General features: G+C 41.7%; 2 protein-coding genes across 2 annotated transcripts; both read left to right on the top strand.

The window, feature by feature from the left end:
* Positions 1-2,400: 2,400 nt before the first annotated feature.
* On the top strand, positions 2,401-14,405 carry GPRC6A (G protein-coupled receptor class C group 6 member A). The gene is made up of 6 exons (XM_052783743.1): positions 2,401-2,594; positions 4,218-4,521; positions 6,424-7,251; positions 10,115-10,327; positions 11,795-11,918; positions 13,285-14,405. Exons 1-6 carry the CDS (start codon positions 2,401-2,403, stop codon positions 14,403-14,405), a joined length of 2,784 nt encoding a protein of 927 aa, XP_052639703.1.
* Positions 14,406-18,467: 4,062 nt separating this feature from the next.
* FAM162B (family with sequence similarity 162 member B) lies at positions 18,468-23,614 on the top strand. The gene is made up of 4 exons (XM_052781344.1): positions 18,468-18,671; positions 19,077-19,188; positions 22,932-23,040; positions 23,270-23,614. Exons 1-4 carry the CDS (start codon positions 18,551-18,553, stop codon positions 23,366-23,368), a joined length of 441 nt encoding a protein of 146 aa, XP_052637304.1. The 5' UTR covers positions 18,468-18,550; the 3' UTR covers positions 23,369-23,614.
* Positions 23,615-23,801: the final 187 nt, after the last annotated feature.

The following is a 23,801-nucleotide window of genomic DNA, read 5'->3' as shown; positions in this document are numbered from 1 at the left end:
TATTTCTATTGGTACATAAGTGTCAATGAAAAAGGGTATTTGCAAACACTTCCAGTTAATTCTGCAGTACTAGATTAGGCTGAGCTATCTCAGTAACACTTCTAAGTACTTCTTATCACTAGCAATAATTATGAGATATAGGTCTTGAAAACAAACAATAAAAACCCTTCCCTGTGAAAATACTCTACACTGATGTAAATTCAGTGTAGTTGAATTTGAAGCATACCTCATTTCATGGTGTTTTTATAAGTAACATGAAATTATGCACCAATTATATGTGATGTTTATTTTGTCAACTTCCACTTTCCGAAGTGACCAAGTAAGGATTTTTGTTTGTAGGTAAAATCCTCTTCTATAGAAACTTATAGCTTTTTAGAGACTGGCCAGAGTAGAGTTTCTTTTCTGCTTCTAATCATAAATTATAACAATTTACAGTTTCAAATTATCAGCACTGTATTTCCATTGACTCCTCAATGCAATACTTAGTGTTAGGTCCTTAAAAGTTACATTTTATACTAGAAGCCTATGGCTGACTGAATATTCTTGTGGCTTTCTTAAGGAAATGACTAGCTCCAATCTTACTCTTTAAGGAGATAAAGTATCATTTGGCGGGAGGTTTATATGCAAAGTTATATGCAGAGTCAGGGAAAAAGAAACACCAGAGTCCATGGAGCCAGGCTTTAAGGTGCATTACCTGGATGGAAAGGGATGGGTACATGAATATTTGCAAGTGAATGTCTTATAACTCAGGGCCAGAGTCTGGCTGCCCATACATTGCTATAAATCAAGAGGAAAACCTTTGGAATAACTGGAAGTTAGTGCAGAAGCAGAATAAACTGGTGTCATCGTTTGCCCAGAAGTGCATGTGATCAGATACATTAAAGAAAATGCAGGCAGCTGTTTACTGTGTGCCCTGACCCAGCAGTGAGAAAACCACATGGAAAGAAAGAAGGCAGATGAAAGGAACACAAGCTGTTATATTATAACAAAGAGGAGGCTGAATGGTGACTTAACTGGGGATTAACATTTGCATTTGCAAGAAAGTTCTCTGTTGTAAATGGATACTCTATGAAGAGACTAGTGACAAAAAAAAGCAAACTATAATAATTCAAATAATTTATATGGTGTGCATTATGCTTATCAGAAAGAATGTGTAACAAACATCCCATTTCTCTTTTTTGCTTGATTCAAATTTTCTGTGTAAAACCCAGCTTTTTTTATAGTATAATCATAGACAAACACTATGACTGACCCCATGCTCTGAGAGTGCTTTGGCATACTACTAAAAGCAGCAAAATCTGAAGAAGCCATTATAAGAAAATAGAGAAATAAACCAATGTCAAGAACAGAAAGGGATTATTGTCAGATCTGTGTCTCTTATGTAAATTGGTCTTGTTTAGTAGCATCAGTCACGTTCTGTCCTAAAGAGGTGTTTATGGTTGGAGTTTATGAAAGCTGAGAGTCCAGCCTCTGCTTCTCTTTTCCCCCAGTTCCCTTCTGGCGCAGCATCTGATTCCTGCGAATCTGAGGGGAACAGTGGCTCCGAGAGCAGCTGCTTCCCGGTCCTCCCCAGCACAGGAGCTGCTGCTCGTGTGCTGGTGCCTTCAGTCAGAGGGGGAAGAGAGCGTGCTTCCCTCCTGCCAAAAAAATAGCACTAGTACTATGTTTTCCCACTGTTCTGTGTTTATCAGATCAACCAGCAGCAGACATGGCCTGGCTTGTAAATACAGAATGTGATCCAAAGCCCACTGAAGTTCCTAGGAGCTGCGTGTGCATCAGAACCGTAAATATTAGCTTATCCAAACCATTTTTATACAGGGCTTTTAAAACTTATAAGAAAAGGGTTGAGAGAAAAGCAGTCTTTTGATAGTTTTGGGTTGGGTTTTTTTGGACCAGATTCTGATCTAAAGCACACTGTGGCAGGGGAGGTCTTTTTTCAGTACTCTTTGGACCAGACCCTTAAAATATGGTCACAGCAATATCATTACCATATAACATGATTGCTTCTTCGCACCCTGCACTCAGTTGGAAGGTATTCAAGACAAGCCCAAATTTATACCAAAATATTTGCCATGTCTTTCAGATAAGGTGTAATAAACTTTGAACACAGCAGAACAGATTTTATGTCCAACATTTCCTTTTAAACTCATTTATGTTTCTCCCTCCCTCTTCACTCTCACACCCCTGCACCCTTACATTTTATGTGACAGCGTTGCTTTAGTATCTTCAGTAAAATAGCCTCAGCCAGTGAAGCAAATACAAGCACCTTATGAGGTGTGACTAACTTTTGAGTGCAGCGTTTTTCCTTTGCTGCTGTTTATAGGTGACATAGGAGCCCTTGTTGGCCCTGCAGCTCGCTTAATTGACTTAAAGCTGGTAGTGAGCAAGTGAAACAGAAACATGGCATTCGTTAGCTTTTTGATCCCCTGCTTTGTGATCGGCACTGATATCGCTTTTTCTTGCCAGAATACTGACGACTTTGTGGGTGCCAGTTCTCCGGGGGACATTGTTATTGGAGGCTTGTTTGCAGTTCATAGCGAAATGCTGCCTCCAGAAGAATATCCCATCAAGCCAGTAATTCAGAATTGTGCTGGGTGAGTAATACTGGAAATTACATACATAGCAAAGAAGAGATCACTAACATTGGGCGTGTACCTCTTATATTAAGATCAACAAAATCTGGTTCTCTTGCATTTCGTAGTCTTTAAAAAGACCTTGGACATCACATAAATTGCACATAAATTAAAACAGGATGATGAAGTATGGCAAAGTTACAGTAAAAAATACTGTGGCTGCCTGAGGAAGGGAACGAGCATTTGATCCTATTTCAATCTTCATATATAATAAAATAGCCCTGGAGGTTTGTGCTGAAAAATAATTTGATTTCCATGTAAATGCTAATTTGTTGCTCTATGTCTGAAGTACTCTGCTGTGCAGTTGTTCATTATTTGTTATGAAGTTGCACCTATATCATTTGAACACAGGCAGACTGTTCCATTTTACCTAAGCACATACTAAAGTATGTCCCCCACCTCACAGGGCAGCTCAGTTCTAATCTAGAACAGTACCTTTGCTGACTAGATTGTAATTATTGTTATAGTTACTGTAATTATTACACTTTGTATTATAATTGTGGCATTATGTTACAGGATAGACTATATATAAACACCATGTCATGTATGCATTCAATTTCAGACTGTGCATCAGAATATTTATTTTGTTGGCTCCAAATCCTGCTGTGCTTGAAACATCCATTTTTCTGGAAAGAATGCAAAGGAAACCTGGTGAAGAACTTCATTTTAAGCATAATAAAGCTTTCCTAAGCCCAGGAATTCCAAATATGCATTTTCTTTAATACAGGTGCAAATCCTCAAATTTTATTTGAATTTTACATGCAACTTAATCCCTGAATCTAATAATCAGCTGGACATGCAGGTATCCATCTGGATTTATTTCAAAATTATGTTGAAGTCGTAATTTTGTCAGTCTTCCATTATTTTTCTATGGAGTCATAAGTTGTCTCAGGTCCCTTTGAAATTTAATTTAGTTAGCAAGAGTTGTAAAATTCAGAGAAGCTTGCCTGAGAGGAGGGTTGGTTGTATAGCAGACATTTTGTGCTAGCTTCTGGTTAAGCATCTGTTATAATATCCACTGGAGATAAGGGGAATAGCTGTATTAACTTCATCAGGTTTAGAGAAGATTTTAGGAATGTCGATGCAACCACTAGAAGACCTCAACCACTGAAATATTTTCTTCTATTCTGAAATATTTAGTCTTTTTTTTGTTTCATGCTTTTGATGAAAGTAAATACATTTTTTTAAAAAGCTTACTGAGCAGATGATGTAAATTGGAATAGCTTCCCTGACTTTGACAGATGCTTCCTGAAGATATCACTTGCAAATTTTCATGTAACATGAAAATTAATTTTTTAGTACCTGTTTTGTTGGTTTTTTTTTTTTTTTTTCAGAAAAACACTTTTATTCAGGTATATTTTAAGTTTTGTGTTTATTTTGCTTAATCTCCCATTTAGGTGAGACAAAAATATACTTTTTCTAATCTTTTGTACACTAAACCCCAAACAAATCACACAAAACATACTATCCATCACTTCTTTTCAGTAGTTGTCAAATTCTAAGGGATATGTTCAAAACGGACTTTGCTTCAGCCTTGTTCCCAGCAATGTTTTTTCTAAAACAAAACTTCTGTGTTTCTGACAGCTTCGAAATTCAAATTTTTCTTCAGACACTTGCAATGATACATGCTATTGAAATGATCAACAATTCAACGCTCTTATCTGGAGTTACTCTGGGCTACGAAATCTATGACACGTGTGCAGAAGTTACAAAAGCCATGGCGTCTGCTCTGAGGTTCCTGGCTAAATTCAATTCTTCTGAGGATGTTGTAGAGTTCAAGTGTAACTACTCAGACTATGTCCCAAGAGTTAAGGCAGTCACTGGAGCCAGCTACTCAGAGGTGTCAATGGCAGTTTCAAGGCTGTTGGCTTTGCAACTAATCCCACAGGTAGGTTTGAGGGAATTATTTCATTTTGGACAGAGGGTCAAATTTACCGTGCCTAGAATAAAGGTGTAACACTGATCATAGGGATTGCAAAAGCCACCTGTTTGCTACAGGGCAGGATTTGGCTCACCCTAAGGACATCAGGAGGGGTGGGATTGAGCTCCAAATGGACTGCTTGACTCACTTGCCTAAACAAAGGCAGTAAGGGCTATTTTATATGCCCGAGGCACATGCCTCTGAGTGCTATTTCAGGATGATGCTGGGCTCTTGTCAGCCTAGCAGTGCCATTAGTCACTGCTGCACGGCTGTGCCAGTTGGTCCAGCATGCCTTGGATGACACTCAAGGACTTTGTTCAGGCAACAAAATCACACCCGCTCGCCTGGCTGGTGGTGAATATGACAATACCCAATCTCAAGTTGAAAAAAAAAAAAAACAAAACAAAACCCCCCAAAACCCAAATAAAAATTGGCCAGAAATTTGGAAATTTTCTCCTGCCTGAGAGAGATGAGATGTTGGAGTCTGTTATAACTATGGACAGGGAAGTGAGGAATATTGCTCTAAAACAGAGTTTTACTCCTGTTACTCTTCAAGCAGTTATAGAAGAGAAAGAATACAACTGTCTAGATCCACACTGGTCCTTCCCAAAACACCCTTCTCTATTTCCGACCTCTCTAGGACTAGTACAGTCCCACACTCGCACTTAGGCCAGTGCTTGCATTTCTACTTTTGCCGTTGCAAGAGAGTTGGGGTCAAGGCTGGGACCAACATGGATAAAGGAGATCCACTTCCACACCATCCTGTGTTGCACCTTGGGTTTGGCAATTTGACATAAATTACCTCACTGCAAAGTAGCAACATAGTAACCAAACATGTGGAAGAGACATAAAATCTGAACTAAACATAACTACTAACTGGATCTTTTCCTCTGCAATGATAGGAAGTAATTATGACCTCCAGCTCTACCACAGGAGTGATAGTAAGTATGAAAATTAAAACACCACACTTGAATGTAATCAAAAGGCAAGTGATGAAACAGATCTGCATTGGGATGTAGAGATGGAAAAGGTGACCCAGCAGATTTTTCTCAACAATAACATCTGGAATCTTCTGATACCAGTAAAATTTGGTATCCCCTCCAGACAGGTGACTCTCATTTTGGAAAGCTTAGATTTATTTTTTAAGAACTGTCAAGCAATGTAGTAAATATGAGTGTAGGGAAAAAAGCTCCTACAAACAAATAGAAAAGGATTAAAAATAGAGAGATTTAAATAACAATGTTCCATTTACATTTTTTCTGGCTCATTCACAGTAAAAAGGCAATAAATCTTTTATATGAAAGAATTATAGCATTCTGTAATATTGGTTACTGTTTGTTTTTCTGGGAGGTTCCTCTAACAGACTTAATGATCCTTTTAAAATATAATACTTAAATCTTGGAGAGAAAATATATATGTGGGTGAGCCATGCTAACATAGTCAGTGATAGAAACATACTGCAAAATGTAAGAGTACTAGCAATTTGAATAACTCCACAAACAATAGTTGATGCTACCAATGTTTTAAATATTGTTTTCAATAGCGTGTTAATGGTATCTGAACAGAGTAAAACAAAATCCTTATACCAGCATAACTGCCATATCCATTTTGAAAGATTTTATACTCTACCTTCACTGAAGTAATTATATGGATGAGGATGAAAATAGTGGAACTGGTACTGGGCATGAGCCTGCATCCTAAGAGCAGGGTGAGAGAACCTGCCCCATTTGGCTGCACCTTGTTGATTCTCACTCACAGGAGAAGGGAGCCTGGGTCAGGCGGGATGGAAGAGCAATCGTGGCAGCTTTGGATCTCTTGGTGTCCTTTGGAGGAGACTGCCTCCGTAACTGAAGTGTTCGCTCTTCCTAGGTCAGTCCTGCATCATCAGCTGAAATCCTCAGTGACAAAATCCGGTTTCCTTCTTTCTTCAGGACTATCCCCAGTGATTTTCATCAGACAAGAGCAATGGCCCACTTGATCTGTGAGTCTGGGTGGAATTGGATTGGAGTAATAGCCACTGATGATGACAACGGGCGGTTCGCTCTGGAGAGCTTTGGGGTTCAGGCCATGGCAAACAACGTTTGCATAGCTTTTAAAGAAATGCTGCCTGCCTATCTCTCTGACAACAGCTTTCACACAAAAGTTGATCATGCAGTTGAGAAGATTGTCAAGGAAACCAGAGTAAATGTTATTGTTGTCTTTATGAGACAGTTCCACGTGCTCAAACTCTTTAAGAAGGCAATTGAGAGGAACGTAAATAAAATCTGGATTGCAAGTGATAACTGGTCAGCTGCAGTCAAAATCAGTACAATTCCCAATATCAGACAGCTGGGAACCATTGTGGGATTTGGATTTAAAAGCGGAGACATCTCCACATTTCAAGACTTTCTGAGAAACCTTCATGAAAAGCCCACTGACAACAACAAGTTTTTACGTGAATATATTATGCTTTTGTCAGTCTGTGCACACCTGGAATATCATGATTTTCAAATGTGCATTTCAAACCAGTCCCAGGGTGATCTATTGCAAAATGTTGAGAATAAACATCAGATCTGGAGAGACGGTTTTTTGAATGCTAACATTGAATCGGGATTTATCCATAGTACTATACTTGCAATCTATGCCATTGCTCACGCCATTAAAGGGCAGTGCAAAGACAGAAACTGCAAGGATCCCTCTGCTTTCACTCCCTGGGAGGTATGATGTTAATTCTTTCAGGTCTTATTCTCTCCGCATAATTTTCATCTCATTTTTCCTCCCCCATTCCTGAATTTACTAGATTAGTCCTTTTACTAAATGACTTTTTATTCCTGTTCCTGCTTTTCTTCACCAATTGAAATCACAGACTATGTGCTAGAGCAGCAGTATCTAACTGCTGCAGCAATGAGAACTAGACTCCAGTTTTGTCTCCCTTTTTTTGGCACATGCAGTTGCAGAAGTTCCCGGTGCTAAGCCATGGCTGTGTTCTGCTGTAGATAGAGAAAGATCATTACATTTCACATACAGATAGCTAACTGATGGTGAGTAACTACATACCCACCATCTCCTCCTTCATGGGTACAATAGCAATGGCTGTAAATGCTTGACTCCACAGGTGCAGAAGGGCTCTTTAGCTGCTGGGCTTCATTAGCGACCTTATCACTTCCCCCATCACCTTCAAAGAGCACACAGAGTAGGCACCAGCTTGGATGAAGGCTCCAGTCTGTTGGCTGCTTGCTGGAACATCTTGCTAGCTACTCATGGGATAGAATAAAATTTACGGTCAATCTACAGTTGACTTACCAGCTATTCAGCTACTAGTGGTTGGTCCTGTTGCTGCAAACCACCGTGATACACAGCGATGAGTGCTCTTGAGAGATGGGGATATTGCAGGATAGGAACATTCACCAAAGTGTTTCAGTTTTCCTCTCTCTCTCACCATTGTCTCTGCTTTGTCTGAATTCAGGTATTTTCCTCTATAATGAATCTTTACTTGAAAGTTAAAAAGCAACAGGCTATTCCTCTGCCTGATCTTGATTTATACCAAAATGACTGGTAGAAAAATTAGACACAATCTTTAAGATGGGTGAGGTACTTGTTATCAAACTCTACTGGGTGGGAAAAGAAGAGGGAAAAATCAGACAAGTAAACCTGACCTGACCTTTTACCTAAGAACCTGCTCAGGAGTATTCACTTTTACACACTTTTACTCAGAGGATTAAACAAAAGTTCATTTAAAAGTCAAACAACCACTGAAGTACTCTGACTTGCTCTGACCTCTTATCCTAGGTCAGGGCAGGTCAAACCAAGATAGGGGATTTGAAAAAAACCAAACCAGTAACAATCAGACTCTTATGTGAATTTGTAAATGCAAATGGGACAAATGCAGGACTGCTCTACAGGGAATGCAGCTTTATGGAGCTGCATTTACATCATTGCTGAATTAAATCCCAAACCACCCAAATTAAAAGTCCTGTTAAGATGCTAAGAACTCATGAAAAAAACTGAAAGAGATAGTTATTCCCCCTGTGCTGTTTTCATAATACATTTCCTCTATAGTAAGTTTAAACCCTCTAGAAATAGATATATATATATACAAAGCTTAGGATGCAACTAATCCATATCACAGATCTCCACATACAGAGAAACGATAGTCATTGGTGTTACAGACTTTGCAAAAATAACCATCAGTTACATCAAAATGTTGCTAATTATTAGCCCCTTCTATCTGAATCTCAAGATGTATTCAAAAAGCTCTGTTGTTCCCTTATTGTTAGAGAAACTGGAGAAGTGGAGAAGAGAAAGATTAAATGACTAGCCTGAATATATACAATTAAAAAATTCCTATTCAGTCCCACACAACTATGCACCATCCAACTCACATGCAATATTGGTTAGAAGCACACTCTGGTTCTTCATAAATTGGTAGAGATGCAGTGAGGGTATATGAACTCTCAAAAAAATTACATGTTATACATGAAAAAATGACATGTTATAGACACCAGATGTGTTATATACATATATTTTCCAAAGCCTATTGAAGTAACGTATTTATCAGTGTGTTCGTGAAATGCTACAAATATCACAAATGGATCCATTTAAGAGTGTGCTTTTCAAAGGGCAGTTAAATTCAGTCTTTCACCAAAACCTTGGGGTTTTTTATTGTTAATTAATCCCTGTTGCCAAAAATCGTTAGGCCTGCAAAAGGATAAAGCCTTTGCCTCGGTTAAGAATCATGGTAGCTAATGAAAGTCCTTCTATAGTTTCCCCATGAATTGGGAGTGGGTTATATGTGCCTTAACCTGTCCTTTTCTAGATTCACACAGAACTTTTTGATCTGGCTGTTTATGATGAGGGAGACAGAAATTTCTCCCTGTTGAACAGAATGGGTTGCAATATGAAGCTGGATAGTTGCCTTATCAAAGCATGCTTGTCTTGATATTTCCTACGATCTGTCAAATACGGCCTTGCTGTTTATTGCCATTGTGCTGTTGATCACTTCATCTGAGCAAACTGGCATGCATTGTTCGTTTAACAGTTCTGAGTCTCACCTCGCAACACACAACATCAGTCTGAGTCACAGCTGAAAACAATATTAGATATTTCCAGACACGCTGCAGGAGGTTACTCTGGAAGCAAACCTTGCCCAGATCAGCTCTGGTGAGAGTAAATTAACAACAGGAGCATCACTCACGGTTGTTCTTTACAAGAAGGGGAGTTCCAAAAGGCCATTAGTTCTTGCAAGCAAAAATCTTTTCTTTCCTATCATCATGCCAAAATTTCCAAGGCTGGAAAAAAATACTAACATAAGTATTTGTACACATTGCATAGAGTTAAAAAATGATGATTTTTTTTTTATTAATAGATTTTTAAGGTCAACAGGATTGTCTGAATAATGTAATTCTGTGTTGGACATCAAATTAAACAGTTATAAAGATGACTTTTAATTTTAAGTTTTCTTTTACTCCTAAAAAGCAACATTACTTTTTATCTTGATGTTATCATACAGACGTTAAACTATTGATTTTATCACACTGACATGATACTGATGTATGTTATCGCTCCTTATACTTATGTTCAGCTCCTTGAAGAACTTAAAAAAGTTACAGTCATTGACGATGGTAAAGAAATCAAGTTTGACTCCAATGGAGATATGAGCACCAGTTACGATGTACTACTTTGGAAAGAAATTGATGGCCACGTGGAAATCACCACTATGGCAGAATATGACCCAGAGAAAGGTCACTTTATCTTCAAGGATGAAGAGAAAAAAAAAGAATTTCTGGATTTAAAGGTAACTTTTAATTTGTTGACATAATATGTGAAATTTGTTTCATGTTTTTTTCTCCCTCCAGCATTTGCAACTGAAGTATGTGCCAGCTAGAAATTTCTCTTGTGGTTTCATGTTCTCCTTTTAGAACAAAGAACCCTCTCTGGGTATACTCAACCGCTTTCATGCATCCTGAAAAGCATGTTAGCCTATAAGCAAGCTCAGTGATTTGAAATTGAGTTATTTCTTCAGAATGCTCCTAGGAGGTTTCCTGAAATAAGAAGTTATGTCTGTGCTAAGGATGCTACTCCAGAATCTTGAAAAGGGGTTTTAAAATAAAAAATGACCATGTAAAAAAGCCCCCCGTCTTATGTACCACCACCACTTATTTTGTACATGAAGACTCATATCTGTTGACTTTACTGTTTAAAACAAAAAAAAAAAAAGAAAGAAAAAATTTTGTTGATTATTTGCTCCTGTTAGAGCTGGGCTCAGCATGACTACTGGAGTCTGAGGCAGGTGGTACCACCCGGAGCCCCGGCATTGGTGTTGGCAGGACTAGTGGGTGGCCTTGGCCAGTTCCAGGTGGACAATCTGTCATCTGTGCATGGGTGGAGGTCTTCGTTCATTGTGCAATTCTGTGCTGCAGAGTATTCACCACTAATGGGACAGGGAAAGGCTGCTTACTAGGTGGGTTGAATTCGAGTCGCAGCACATGGACTCAGCTGCTAGAAAAGGCTGAGGACAGAAGAAAACCTCAGATCTTGTTACTCTTTGTGGCACTGCCCAGGGTGGCAAGGACATGCTTCCATCTCCTTGTGAGCACCATCTTGGAGGGAGAAGAAATAGCAGTGTCCCTCAGGACCGCTTCTCCATTTTACAAAAAATTGTCTTTGGCAAGAGGACCTGAACTCAGACCTCGGGAGAAGGCCCTGATCGCACACCCCGGAGTCGTGCTTCATGACCCAGGAATGAGCTGCCGAGGGTCAGGAACGTCGGAGCTGCAGTGCAGAGCACCCGCCAAGGTGTCTCCCCCGAGCCGAGGTGTCTGCTCCAGGCTCGGAGCAGCCAAGCAGGGTTTCAGGATCTCACTTGTGAAGTAGTCCGCTCACATTCCCCCATCAGATGCTTCTGGGCTTTCTTTGGAGCTGAGCCTCAGCAGTCTAAATTCCAGGTTCAAAGCTGGATGAGACGCTTTGATCTGCATTTTAAAGGTACAGACAATTCCACTGATCGGCATTCAGGGCCAAAAAATAAAATCATCAAGTAGATAATGCCCCATCCTGTCACTTGCTGACTGGGTGAAGAAAATACAAGAAACATGGAGCCTACAAAGTCTTTTTTCAGCATTGTTTTCAGATTTCCTTAAAACGTGTTAGATGATACAAAAAGAGAGTGAAAATTGCAGAATTACTGGAGGTTTATTTTAATATTTCTTAGTAGTTAGTTGTGCCCGAGCTGATTTTTTTTTTTGCTCTCTGCACACTGCAGAAGGTTCAGTCGACATGCTCCCAGCACTGCAGGCCAGGACAGATGAAGAAGGTTACAGAAAGTCCACACACATGCTGCTACGAGTGTGTTTACTGCCCAGAAAACCATTACAGCAATCAAACAGGTAAGGAATTGTCATCCAAATAAAGGTTTATTTAGACATCAATACAATTGTTTTGTTTGGGTATAACGTGCCTTGGTAACCTTGGGTATAACTTTGGAATAGGATTGAAATATTTATGCTCAGTTTCCCAAATACGAGTGTTCAGCCTATAAAACTTAAATGCTTTTTAGAAGACCAAATGTAAAGCAATTAGATTTTCCAGTTGACTAGCATTATTCTTTGTTAGGATGGAAAGTCTGGCTGATTTATCAGTGAGACTGACTCTCATTAAAATAGAGCCTTGCTTCCCTGTCTTTCTGCAGTACACCCAGTTCAATAAGGAAGAAATTTTTTACAATGAGGGTGGTGAGGCACTGGCACAGGTTGCCCAGAGGCTGCGGATGCCCCATCCCTGGCAGTGTTCAAGGCCAGGCTGGATGGGGCTTTGAGCAACCTGGTCTGTGGAAGGTGTCCCTGCCCATGGCAGGGGGGTTGGAACTAGGTGATCTTTAAGGTCCCTTCCAACCCAAACCATTCTATGAGTCTATGAAGTTCAAGGGTTATGTATTTTGCTTACCAGTATATTTTTTAGCTTGCCAGGGAATGCTGCAAAGTTTGATATGACTGTACGGTAATATTTTCTAATATCAAATCTGATGTGTGCTTTACCACTGGTTCATTTATAGGCTTGAGCAAAGTTTTTTAAAGGGGGAAATTAAATATGGAGGAGAGAGATGGAATTAAGAAATTTGAGGTACAATGTACTTCTAATATCCTGAGAGCAGAAGGAAATTGAATTTTATCTTTTTAATTCAAATAATTGTGAATTTTCTCCATATCAGAGGATAGGAATTTTAAAGCAAAAGTAACCTTTCAAAGCGTGATCTAAAGGAATGTTTATTCTTGCTGTTGCATTTCAAAAGCTGTCTGTAAAGAGAAAGTTGGGTTTTTTTCTTGCTGGTATAGGTAGATGAAAGAAACAGTTCAAATTTCTGTAAGATAATTGATTTAATCTCAAGCCATTGTTCAGTTAAGGTTTGCCTGTCCAGAGCTCTGGCCAGGACATGTATCACCGGTCAGCGATGACCAAGGCAGTTTTCAGGACCCTGGTCATTCTCCCTGTCCCCCCCCTGCCCCGGCTGCTGGCAGCCCCTGCTCCCAGCTGGCAGCCATTCGTCCTTTGCTCCTTCTGCCTCTGCCACCGCTGCCACCGCTGCCCTGCAGCTCCTCCGCCTGGACGGCGACAGCAATAGTGGGAAGGAACCAGCCCTGTCTATTCCCCTTAGCATCCCTTCCCACATGGCTCCTGTATCTCAAGCCTCGATAATCCACTTTGCAGTTTATTTACTTCGGGTTTCTAAGTTATCTTCCCGTCTTGTGCTTTCAGATATGGATTACTGCTACCGATGTAACAACAAAACCTACTGGGCTCCTGTCAACAGCACCACATGCTACAGAAAGACAATCCATTTCCTCGCCTGGACCAACTGGTTTGCTATTTTCCTCCTCCTCCTCTCCGCTTTTGGGGTTGTATTGGTTTTGTCAATTAGTGTAATATTTACTAAAAACTTGAACACGCCAGTTGTAAAGGCGTCTGGAGGTCTAACTGTCTGCTATATTATTCTCTTCAGTCACTTCTTAATTTTTTTAAGCACCGTCTTCTTCATAGATGAACCCACAGAATTCAAGTGTAAAACTAGGCAAGCCCTCTTTGGCATAAGTTTTGCACTCTGCATTTCATGTATTTTAATAAAGTCACTAAAAATTTTACTAGCCTTCAGCTTCGATCCCAAGCTGCAGAATTTCCTGAAATGCGTGTATAAACCTATTCCCACTGTGGTCACCTGCACTGGAATTCAAGTTATCATTTGCACCTTCTGGCTAATATTCAGGACACCTTTTGTAAAGCAAAATTTCTCCATCCCAAGAGCAATAATTCTGGAGTGCAATGAGGGCTCTATTGTGGCTTTTGGGATTATGTTGAGCTACATCGCTGCCCTAGCCTTCATTTGCTTCATATTTGCCTTTAAAGGTAGGAAGTTGCCAGAGAACTACAATGAAGCTAAATTCATCACCTTTGGCATGCTAATTTACTTTATAGCGTGGATTGTATTTATCCCTGTCTATGCAACTACATTTGGCAAATACCTGCCAGCAGTGGAAATCATTGTCGTTTTAATATCCAATTATGGAATTCTCTGCTGTACTTTTCTTCCAAAGTGCTATATCATCATTTACAAGCAAGAAACAAACACAAAATCTGCCTTTCTCAAAATGATTTACACATATTCCTCCAAGAGCGCAGGCAGCGTTGCTGTTAGTCAGATTTCTTTGGATTCAAAGTCTTCCAGCTCCCGAGCCACTATCTCAGAGTCATGTAAATCTGAGAAAAACTCTGTGAATGGAAACTGCCATTTCCAAGTGCCTGGGCAGACACTAAGAAAAGGGAAAGTTCTTCCTAAAAATACCACAAGGACTGTGGCCAGGAAAAGACTCTCCAGCATATGACTGGCCAGCGTTAAAGTACTAGAAGATGAAAAGCCATCTTAGGGAGCCATTTCTCTTTCAGGTCTTTTTCCTTTTGGCATCCCCGAGGCGAGCAGGCCACACAAAATGCCTTCTCCTCCAGTACTTAAGCAGTTATCCATTACCAGATTTGCAAGGTTTGCCTTGCTCACAGAGTCCAGCCCCTGCTCCTGTGGGCACCACGAGGTGCAGTCCCCTTCAGCAGCTCCCTCCCTTCCCTGGCCCGCTCATGTAGACCGGCGCGAACCTCTTCTGCACTCTCACTCCCCCGAGTGAGGCAGAAGCATCAGGAAATTATTATTTCTCACAGACACGTAGGCAGGAACATATGGGTTTAGCCCACTTTTTTTGCATCTTTGATGCCCAATTGTTTAATGAGCTCTTCTTCCCACCTGGGTCTGTTTTACAGATCAAACAGAACCCTCTCCCAGCCTTTGTTTGCTAGGATAAACAAGCCCAGTCCTTTAGTCTCCACTTTTAAGATAGGCTTTCCATTCTCCTGAACATCCAAAAGTAACCCTTTTCACCTTGTATCAGTGAATCCTTTTTTTTTTTTCTCCCCAAAATTGCACATCTTATTCCAGAGGAGTGCTGCAGTAACTTTTAAAGTTCCTTGTCTTTACCAGGATGATAATGAAGTAGAGACAGGTCTATCTAAAAATTAAAGAATTTCTCTGGAGCTCTGTAGTTATCTGTATGTTCATCTACTTTTTTTCCCCATACTCAGAGAAAATACACTGATTCACCTCATGCACCTCCTCTGGTGCATGAGGAGAGAGGACCCACTGCGTTTGTCCCCAGGTGTCCTTTTAGTTGAGCATGTAATGTCAATGCGTAATGTCAAAAATGATAAACGCTAATTGATTCCTCTCGTTAGCATAAATAATGTAATGACCAGGATCAGCATGAGTGCATCCTGGGAATTTTAGCTTTTTTGATACGTATTTTAAAAATCTGATTTTCAACAAGAAAATGACAATGCACCATTCTGATACATAGAAATAGCACAAGAATTAACTGACATGAGTTGCACGGGATGAGTCTCTGCTCTGCAGCTCCATCAGTACAGCTATGCTGTGCCTTCTGTACGAGAGGCAAAAGGCATGTTCAGAGGAGGAGGAATTTTTCTGTCTGGACAATGGTGCCACAGAGCTTTTTGAAACCCTAAACAGCTGAGCTATGTTGCCAATCCATGACCGTGAAAAATAATTCTCCATGTTCATAAAGCCCAGACCATAGAAACTTTGCTATTTTAACTTCTGTGCCATGTTACTGTGAAATAATACTAAATTCCCTGAGTTTTGTCCATGCTTCTGTTTAGATCTGGAATAACTGGATGTTGTGGCAGGCCAAAATAAAGTTTAGTAGATTTGGTGTTACATGGGCATATTGTATTACTATGTACAATATGTCTATTTTTCTGCCATTGCTATTTATATGTTGTAACCCTTATCAATATGATTTTTCTACTCATATTTTGTTAAAAATAGCTATAAATCACATTTCAACAATGGACACAGGCAATGAAATTACCATGACATGTAGGCCATATACGTACTATGTATCTGTGAAGACATTTTAAAAGTAATTTAAATGGCAAGGGTGCAATTTACATACATATTTAAGTAATTATGTAAGTTCTGTAGCTGATTGGAAGAATGAAGGTTTATGGACATATATTTATATGATGAATGCTGTTCATACATCAGTTGTTGCGAATACTGTTTTGAATATGAAGTTATGTACGATAAGGTTAAAATTCCTGCAATTTGGCTACCAATACAGCAAGAAGTCTCTCCCTAAAAGAGAGAAGCAAAGCTTACATTGCACAATGACTGTCAGCACTCAGCTGGTTAGAAAAGTTAATTTGGCTCGAATGTTGTACCTGTATTTATTGTTTTCAAAAATGTTGGGTGTATCATGTCTTGAAGATATATGAAAGGGAATGATTAAAGCCATATTGTTATTTAAAATTGAGCTTGCGTACTTAATTTCCTTACCTCTACCCGTGAACTTCGATTTAGCCTTGAAGGGCAGCAGTACACACACCTGTGCAGTGTTTCCACTGCAGATCTCAGTCTGCTTCTTAGAAACGTCCTTTAGGTTGAAAGCTAAGTATGGTAGGGCAATCCCCTCTACAGGACAATGAGGAAAGTGTCTTGAGGAACAGGGCGTGGTGACAGCAATGTGAGGATCTCTGCGGAGGTATCCTTAAGGATTAAAGACCTCACAAATGGCAGAATTTCCAAGGAGTCCTACATGCTACATCTGCCTCTCCAGCTACTCAGGTCTTCTGCATAAAACAGAGTCAACGGTGGAGCTGAGAGGATGTAACAGATTTGCTAGCTAGACTGGGCAGAAAAAAGACACGCTATACCAAGCTGTGTTCTGCAGCCACTATCACACAGTGTACGGTATCTTTGGAGAGAATAAAGACTATGAAAGTCACCAAGTTTTTCAAGTCTTCTCCTCCAGGGCATAATTCCTTTCAGTAGCTCTAGCTGTGCAGACGCCTTTCAGCTGCCCATAATCTTTAGAGCAGTTCTTTGGTGAGCACTGGGAACTATTAATGTGAGCTCCAGGCTTCCTCCCAGCAGCTCTGCAGACCGCCATTGGAACTACAATGACTCTAAATGTGTGAGTTACCAGCATGAGTAGCCACTAACAGCAGTGTCTGGGATGCTGCCCGTAACGTATGATGCTGAGCAGCCCAGCCCAGATGTGCTGACTCTTCATCCCCTTCCCAGCTGTGTGTGTCTCCAGAGACAAGGAGCACTGATTGACACTACGCCACTCTCTTTGAGCAGGAAGAAGGCGAAGGCAAAGGGGCTACGGGCAGACTATAACCCCAGTATCACCCTCGAGGTCATTTCTATTGATGTGTCTTCATCTCCCCAACAACGTTCTGAAATAGGACAGAGTTGCTCGGGGTGGGGAGGGTTGTGCAAAGAGGTGCATAGTCTTCCTTTTTGCTATTTTTAGAAGGACGGTGTGGAGCTTTGATTCAGGGACCTGGGTTCTTCTATATAGAGAATGGCTCATTTGCAAACAGCGTTGGTATGAGTTAAATGGATTGGAATGGCTTTGATGTTTTACCAATAATAAGGACATTTTATCTCTTTAATGATTTTGGAATTGAAACTGCACATGTGTGGATAAGAAAACATCAACATGGGACTACTTACTGGAAAGAAAGTGCTTTTTTGAATATCTTTCCAGAATAAAATGTTGTCCAAACAGCATTTTAAAAAAAGTTTTAATATCAAGGATGCCAGAACTCACTTTGGTGGCAAATTTCTGAGTTCCCCTACTCAACAATTTGCTTTCCGAAAAAGCTTCTTGCTTCTGGCTCTGCTCCTGAAAATAGATAACTGGAGGTTTTGGCCACAAACGGTTCAAGAATCCTCATTCGTGCGCAGGACTTTAGCTGCTGCCGGGCAGTGATCCATCCCTGGGGAGCGGGGCTTCCTCTGTTCACCCGCAGGCGTACTGGTTGATGGATGTAAAATCTTCCACTGTTTGGTGCATGGGACACGCTTCTGTTGAGACACTGTCACTGGTATTGTGCTGACACGGGCTGTTGCTCACTAAATACGTGTTCTGTCCTGACCTTACTGATTTTTTTTTTCCAAGGATATGTTTGTACTGATTTTTTTATTTTATTTTATTTTTAATAAAGGTTTAATTTGTCCAGGACGTGAAAGGAAAAAAAAAAAAGCGCTTTTCAGCTGAAGTAAACAGAAAGTCGTGTGAGGAGAATCAGTACGTCTGGACCTTCTGAAAGTAGTAAAACGACAGAAGAAGTGCCGTGGGCAGGTCTGTGTTACGGGAACTCGATTCCACCTTCCTCTAACACTTGAAGCTGGAGCACCGCGGCTGTTTCTTTAACCGCGTTTTGACTTCAGCGGTCAAGTTTCGACGCTGGAGAGGTAGCACATCCCCGCCTTAGGTGAGCAGGATGCTTTCCCAGAAGGACCGGCCCCGCTTGCCGCCGGCGGCCCCGCCCTGCCCCGCCCTGCCCCGCCCCGCCCCCGGGCGCGGCTGGAGGGGGTCCGCGGGGCGGGACCGGGACCGCGACCGGGACCGCTCCCGCCGCAGCAGAGGGTCCGCCCGCGCCGCTCCTCGCCATGCTGCCGGCGCGCCTCCGCCCCGGGCGGCTGCTGTCCGCCGCGCCGCTCCGCCTGCCCCCGCCGCGGGGAGCCGCCGCCGCCGGCGGGGAGCCCGCCCGGAGCCCGGGCACCACCCGCGGTAAGGGCCGCTGGGACGGGGACGGGCCGCTGGCTCGGCGGGAGGTTTGGCGGCGGGAGGGCGGCTCGGGTCCGCGGTGGAGCGGGGCTGGGTCCGCCCGGCGGCCGGCGGGAGGCACCTGCGGCTCGGGTGGTCCCGGGCGTCCTCCTGCCGGCCCGGGGACCCGCACCGGCAGGCCGCGGGGAGGTCGGAGCAGAGCCGCGGAGAGCCTCACGGCAAGCGGGGGGGTGTTCGGGAGACCGCCTGGAGGGAACTCTGCGGGGCGGAGGCGGGGAAGTTCAGTGCCGGAGTTACTCTGCCGACGACCGGGACGGGGCAGGGGTCTTCTCCCCTTCCGCCGTTACTACCGCCCGTCATTCGCTCTTAGCGTGCGGTTTGACGAAGTGTTTTTTTCCTATCTTCAAGCTGAGCAGGCTCACAAGGTGGTTGCAAGTTACAAACCTTCGAAGTTTGACAAAAAAATCCTCCTCTGGACCGGACGTTTCAAGACAGAAGAAGAGATTCCTCCGAGGATCCCGTAAGTGCGCTGCCCTTGTCCAAGGGGAACGTGGAGCTGAAGGGAAGGCGGTGGTCTGATCCTGATCTAAAGCTTTTCCACAGAGTTTGAACCAGTCGGTTTTTCAACGCTGAAAACTTGGAAACAAGCTAGAGGGCAAAAGAATTTCCTGTCCTGGTTAGAGGTTAAGATGAAAAAATGTTCGTTTCTGGGGTCCCCAGAGCCTGGGATTAAGAACTGGATCCATCTGAGGAGATAGCCTTGGTTACGTTTATGTACTGGCTTGTTTATTTTGCTTATTCCTAATGTGCAATTAGAGAAGGATGTTATTGGTAAACAATATTTTCTGTTTATAGCTCCCATAAATGGCTCTAAGGGAGCTGACTGTCTCTGGATGATTACATTCAGCAAATCACAATTTATTATAGAATTTGAGGAAAAATAGAGAAGGAGGTTATGAGAGAAACATCCCCCACCAAGGAAAACCAAGTGCTTGACATAGCCTTAGCCTCCCATTCTTGTTGACCCACTGGACCAGATGATCTTCAAAGGTCCCTTTCCACCCAAACCACACTGATTTGGTGGCTCTCTGACTCGCTGAAAGTTAGCATCCCCCAAGGGAGTCAGTCACTGAACACATGAAACCCCTCTAATGCCAATTGCTGCCTCTTTCGTAGGATGTTAGATAGTGTGTTAGACGTCCCTCTCCAGGACAATACCTTTTATCATCACAGTACGTCCCTGTCTTGGGCAGTATGTTAAGCATAAGCAGCGTGCCGAGCTGTGTCAAGCAACGGGTGTATCCTCTGCCTGTTCTTGTTGGTTCCTGACAGTTTCACTGGTGTTTGCCAAGCTGGACGGTGGCTTTCTAAAGGGTCTAACCTCTCTTGTGCTGTGTTAGACTCACCACCTTTCCCTAGAGAAGGGTTCAGACAGGTCTCAGAAGCTCTGAAAGCTATTCAAATCGTCAGGAGGCATTTATAAAGCCACATGCATTTGCCAGTCCGTACACGTACATGCATACAAATCGCTCATTTCTGAGCAGTAGCTGGCCTGGCAAGTGAGTGTCACCATTTTGAGCTTTCTGGGTGAGCAAAGTCTTTTTAGAACTGTAAGATCATAAATAGTAATATACTAGAAGAAAATTGTGAGACGTTGAAGCTGAACTGTGTCACTGCTTTAACTATTAACAAAAAAATTTGTGGGATATCATTACCTGTGAACACAATCTAGCTGTTGAAGATAGATAGTTTATACTAGAGTCAAATCTGCAGTCTTTATTCAAGGTTGTTGTGGTTTGTTTCTTTTTAAAAACAGCTGTTACTGAATTCAGTAGAGGTTTACCCCGTCTTGATTGAGCAGTAAAGGCTCTAATGTGCAATTAGGGAAGAACATAATCAGGTCTGTTTTCCTTAAAGCAGAGGCAGAAAGCAGGGAGAAAGTGAAAATCTGCTTCAGAAGAGTTTCAATTAGTGCATTGTGAAATATGATTAGGCTAATAAGCCAGACTAATAACACTTCTGGTTTTGCTTTTGTCGCTACAAATGGATTAGCGGATTAATGATTTCATGTGCTTGTCCAGTGTGTGGTTTGTTTTAACGATGATGTTTACCATTGTACAAAACAAAAGCAGTTACATAGAACTGCAGGCATTGTCAGCCACCTGCAAGGAAGGTGGCACGCAGAACACGTGCTTGCGTGTGCGTTGGCAGGGAAGGGGCTAGTATGGCTGTCACAGTCCACTCGGTGGACTCGTGATGGTTTGTTTGCTACAATCTCAAAAGTGCAAAATTAAGGTGACCAACACCAAAGGGGATAGCAATAATCACACAGTAAAACTTTATTGTATTGCCTGTGAAGAGGCACGCGATAGTTAGAGATGGGTGAAAGAAAGGAGAAAAGAGTAAAGTTAAGTTTAGAGAGAGGAGAAAGAGAAGTTATAGCTACCACCACTGATCTCAAGACGTCCTAACGGTCCCGGGTCCAGCTAATGCTGCGTTGTCGATCGTCGTGGTCCTTGGTGGGGAAGCTTCAAATTTCCGTTGTTCAGAAGTCATCTTTTATGCTTAGTAACACACCTTGCTCCACCTCTGCTTCAGGAGTCTCCGCCCTTCTCGAGCAAGGCTATCACGCAGGCACAGGGTCAGTGTCCGAGGCGTGGTAAGACTTGGAGGTGTGTTTTGGTATTATAATGAAGCAAAGTTCATCTAAAGTTCATGATTTCTTCATCGATGTTATGGTAACAATTGCAATCCATCCTTTTTGGACAGTAGCTGTGCGGTTATCTTTAACAGAGCCTTGTACCGCGCGTTCTGTTCTTGGGATCGGCCACTGCACTCCCAAACAGGCCGTTGTCAGATAATGTACTGTTCATGTTCCTGATGACGGTGTTGAGACAATGCTGATTTTCTGTCTGTACTGTTCATGTTCCTGATGACGGTGTTGAGACAATGCTGATTTTCTGACCGACTCCTACAATGGCACAGTCGCTCCTCACACTTGCCCTCTTCTGCTGCATTAAGCCTTCGAGAGAAGCACTGCAGCCCTCAGCCTCGGTACAGGCTTCCACAGGCAGAACTTCCACTATAAAAACCCCAGCTTTGCCCTGTCCCACCACTCATCCTCTTTAAAGTAAAGCTAAAGGTGTTTTGGGGGAAAGAGATCATTACAAGATCTTTACTCACAGCGTAAAATCAATTCTTTATGCAACTATCCTTTTTACATATATATGTATAAAACCATAACTATATATTATGTATATTTATATTTTATGAGTATATATATATAGATAAAGCATTCCCAGGTGATTTATGAAAGGAAAATAGTGCGCAGCCAGCATTATAATGAACATCTTAAAAACTGTAATCCCAAGTATAATGTCTGACTCGGAAAATGACTTGGCTGAAAGTTTTGAGACAGTTCTAGTGGTAATGGAGATTTCCCATACTGCTGGTTCTCAGGGGCATGCAGCCTGCTCACAATGGAGAAGGGTGGAAACGGGAGCTGTACCAACGCAGCTTGCTGGGCCGTACAATGCCTCTCGTGCAGCAACTACTGCCAAACACAGGGCAGAAGTTTTCATTCCTTTTGCCTTTGATGACCAGTAAAAATAATCACGTACTGTTCTTGTTTAGGTGTGTGTTCCTGTAACAGTGAGAAGGCTGACATCAGCTGCCCACTCTAAATAAAGCTGCTGCTTTTCTAAAGAACTAAAAACTTGTAGCAGTACAAGCTCTGTTTTAATCACCTATCCAAATAGGTAAAGTCCCTAGCCTACAGTATACAGGACGCTACCTGAACAGGTTAGATATGACAGTAATTAATTTCCAAAGTTAATTTTGAATAAAAGGAACTTGCTTTCACCACATCTGGGTGACACCACATATACTTCTCCATCTATTTAAAATAGACAAAACCCCTTAATTTTCACTGTTTGAATGAGCATAAAGTATGCTTTCTGGTGTATTTACCCCAAGTATTTAAATGCAAATATTTATTGCATAAGCAGTTTTGTTTTGTTTTTTTTTAAGCTTAAAAAAGATCATCTCAAATCCATTAAATGTTGTTTTTCCACTGGAAATGGATTAGGGTCAGAAAATGCAAAGCTCTTGGGTGGTATGTAACCAATCATAGCAAGCTGAAGATGCTTGTTTTAGAAGCCAATTCTATTTTCATTTTTCAATTGTGATGTTACATCTGTGATGCTTTGAAGAAGAGATACTTCACAGTTTTGTAATGATTCAATTCAGTAACTTTAATTGCAGGCCAGAGATGCTGGACAGGGCAAGAAACAAAGCTCGAGTTAAAGCTTGTTACATCATGATTGGACTCTCAGTTGTTGCCTGTTTTGCAGTGATTGCCTCAGCTAAAAAGGTGAGTACAGCACTAGCTCATTATTATATAGCATACTTAAAAATGAATTCTGTGAAAAGTAGACAAACCTAACCAAACAGCAGCAGCTTACACCTACCCTAGTTTTAGCTAACCTATGTTCCTGTCACCCCTGCCATGTAAGTAGTTGCTGGCTGTTCCCGAGGTTGGGTAGCTTTCCCTGAGGCACATCGTTCCTCCTATGACGCTACTCCATGTTTTACTTCCACAGGCTGCTGCACGTCACGAGTCCTTAACAAGCTGGAACTTGGCAAAGAAGGCTAAGTGGCGGCAAGAGGCTGCGCTAGCAGCGGAGTCGAAGACAAAGTAACTTTGTATGAAATGCCAAATGTCCTCATAGGAGCAAAATTAACTGTTGGTGAGAGCGATTAGTGAATTTCATCAGTAAATGGACAACTGTGGTATTGCACATGCTGGAGCCAGTAAGGGTAGTTACAGCATCGCAAAAAGAAACAGAGGGTCTCTAATAAAAGAGATACTTGATGTACTTGTTGCATACAATTAAAATTAGTTAGAATGTTCTGCGTATGATTAAAACCAGTAATTAATTTCAAAGGAGATGAGGTAGTTTCCTAAGAATGTCAGGTATGTTTGGATAGGTATTTACAAAACATATTTAAAACCAAAAAGTTTTCTGTCTGGTGACAATGCAGTTTTACAGCACACAAATCAGCCAGTTTGAATTCATTTGCCTCAATGCTGTACTCAAAATGGCATTTGCGTTTTCTAGTTTAAGCAGCCAC

Source organism: Harpia harpyja, chromosome 3 (genome assembly GCF_026419915.1).
Source record: "Harpia harpyja isolate bHarHar1 chromosome 3, bHarHar1 primary haplotype, whole genome shotgun sequence".
Lineage (NCBI taxonomy): Eukaryota > Metazoa > Chordata > Aves > Accipitriformes > Accipitridae > Harpia > Harpia harpyja.
The sequence above is the reverse complement of the archived record's forward strand: the minus strand, read 5'-3'. Positions and strand labels throughout refer to the sequence as shown.

Excerpts from the sequence above, each read along its gene's own strand:
- GPRC6A (XM_052783743.1), top strand. The coding sequence starts at position 2,401 with ATGGCATTCGTTAGCTTTTTGATCCCCTGCTTTGTGATCGGCACTGAT. Across the intron at positions 2,595-4,217 it reads GTAATTCAGAATTGTGCTGG|CTTCGAAATTCAAATTTTTC; the intron begins GTGAGTAATACT and ends TGTTTCTGACAG. Across the intron at positions 7,252-10,114 it reads CTGCTTTCACTCCCTGGGAG|CTCCTTGAAGAACTTAAAAA; the intron begins GTATGATGTTAA and ends ACTTATGTTCAG.
- FAM162B (XM_052781344.1), top strand. The coding sequence starts at position 18,551 with ATGCTGCCGGCGCGCCTCCGCCCCGGGCGGCTGCTGTCCGCCGCGCCG. Across the intron at positions 19,189-22,931 it reads GAGATTCCTCCGAGGATCCC|GCCAGAGATGCTGGACAGGG; the intron begins GTAAGTGCGCTG and ends CTTTAATTGCAG. Across the intron at positions 23,041-23,269 it reads TGATTGCCTCAGCTAAAAAG|GCTGCTGCACGTCACGAGTC; the intron begins GTGAGTACAGCA and ends TTACTTCCACAG.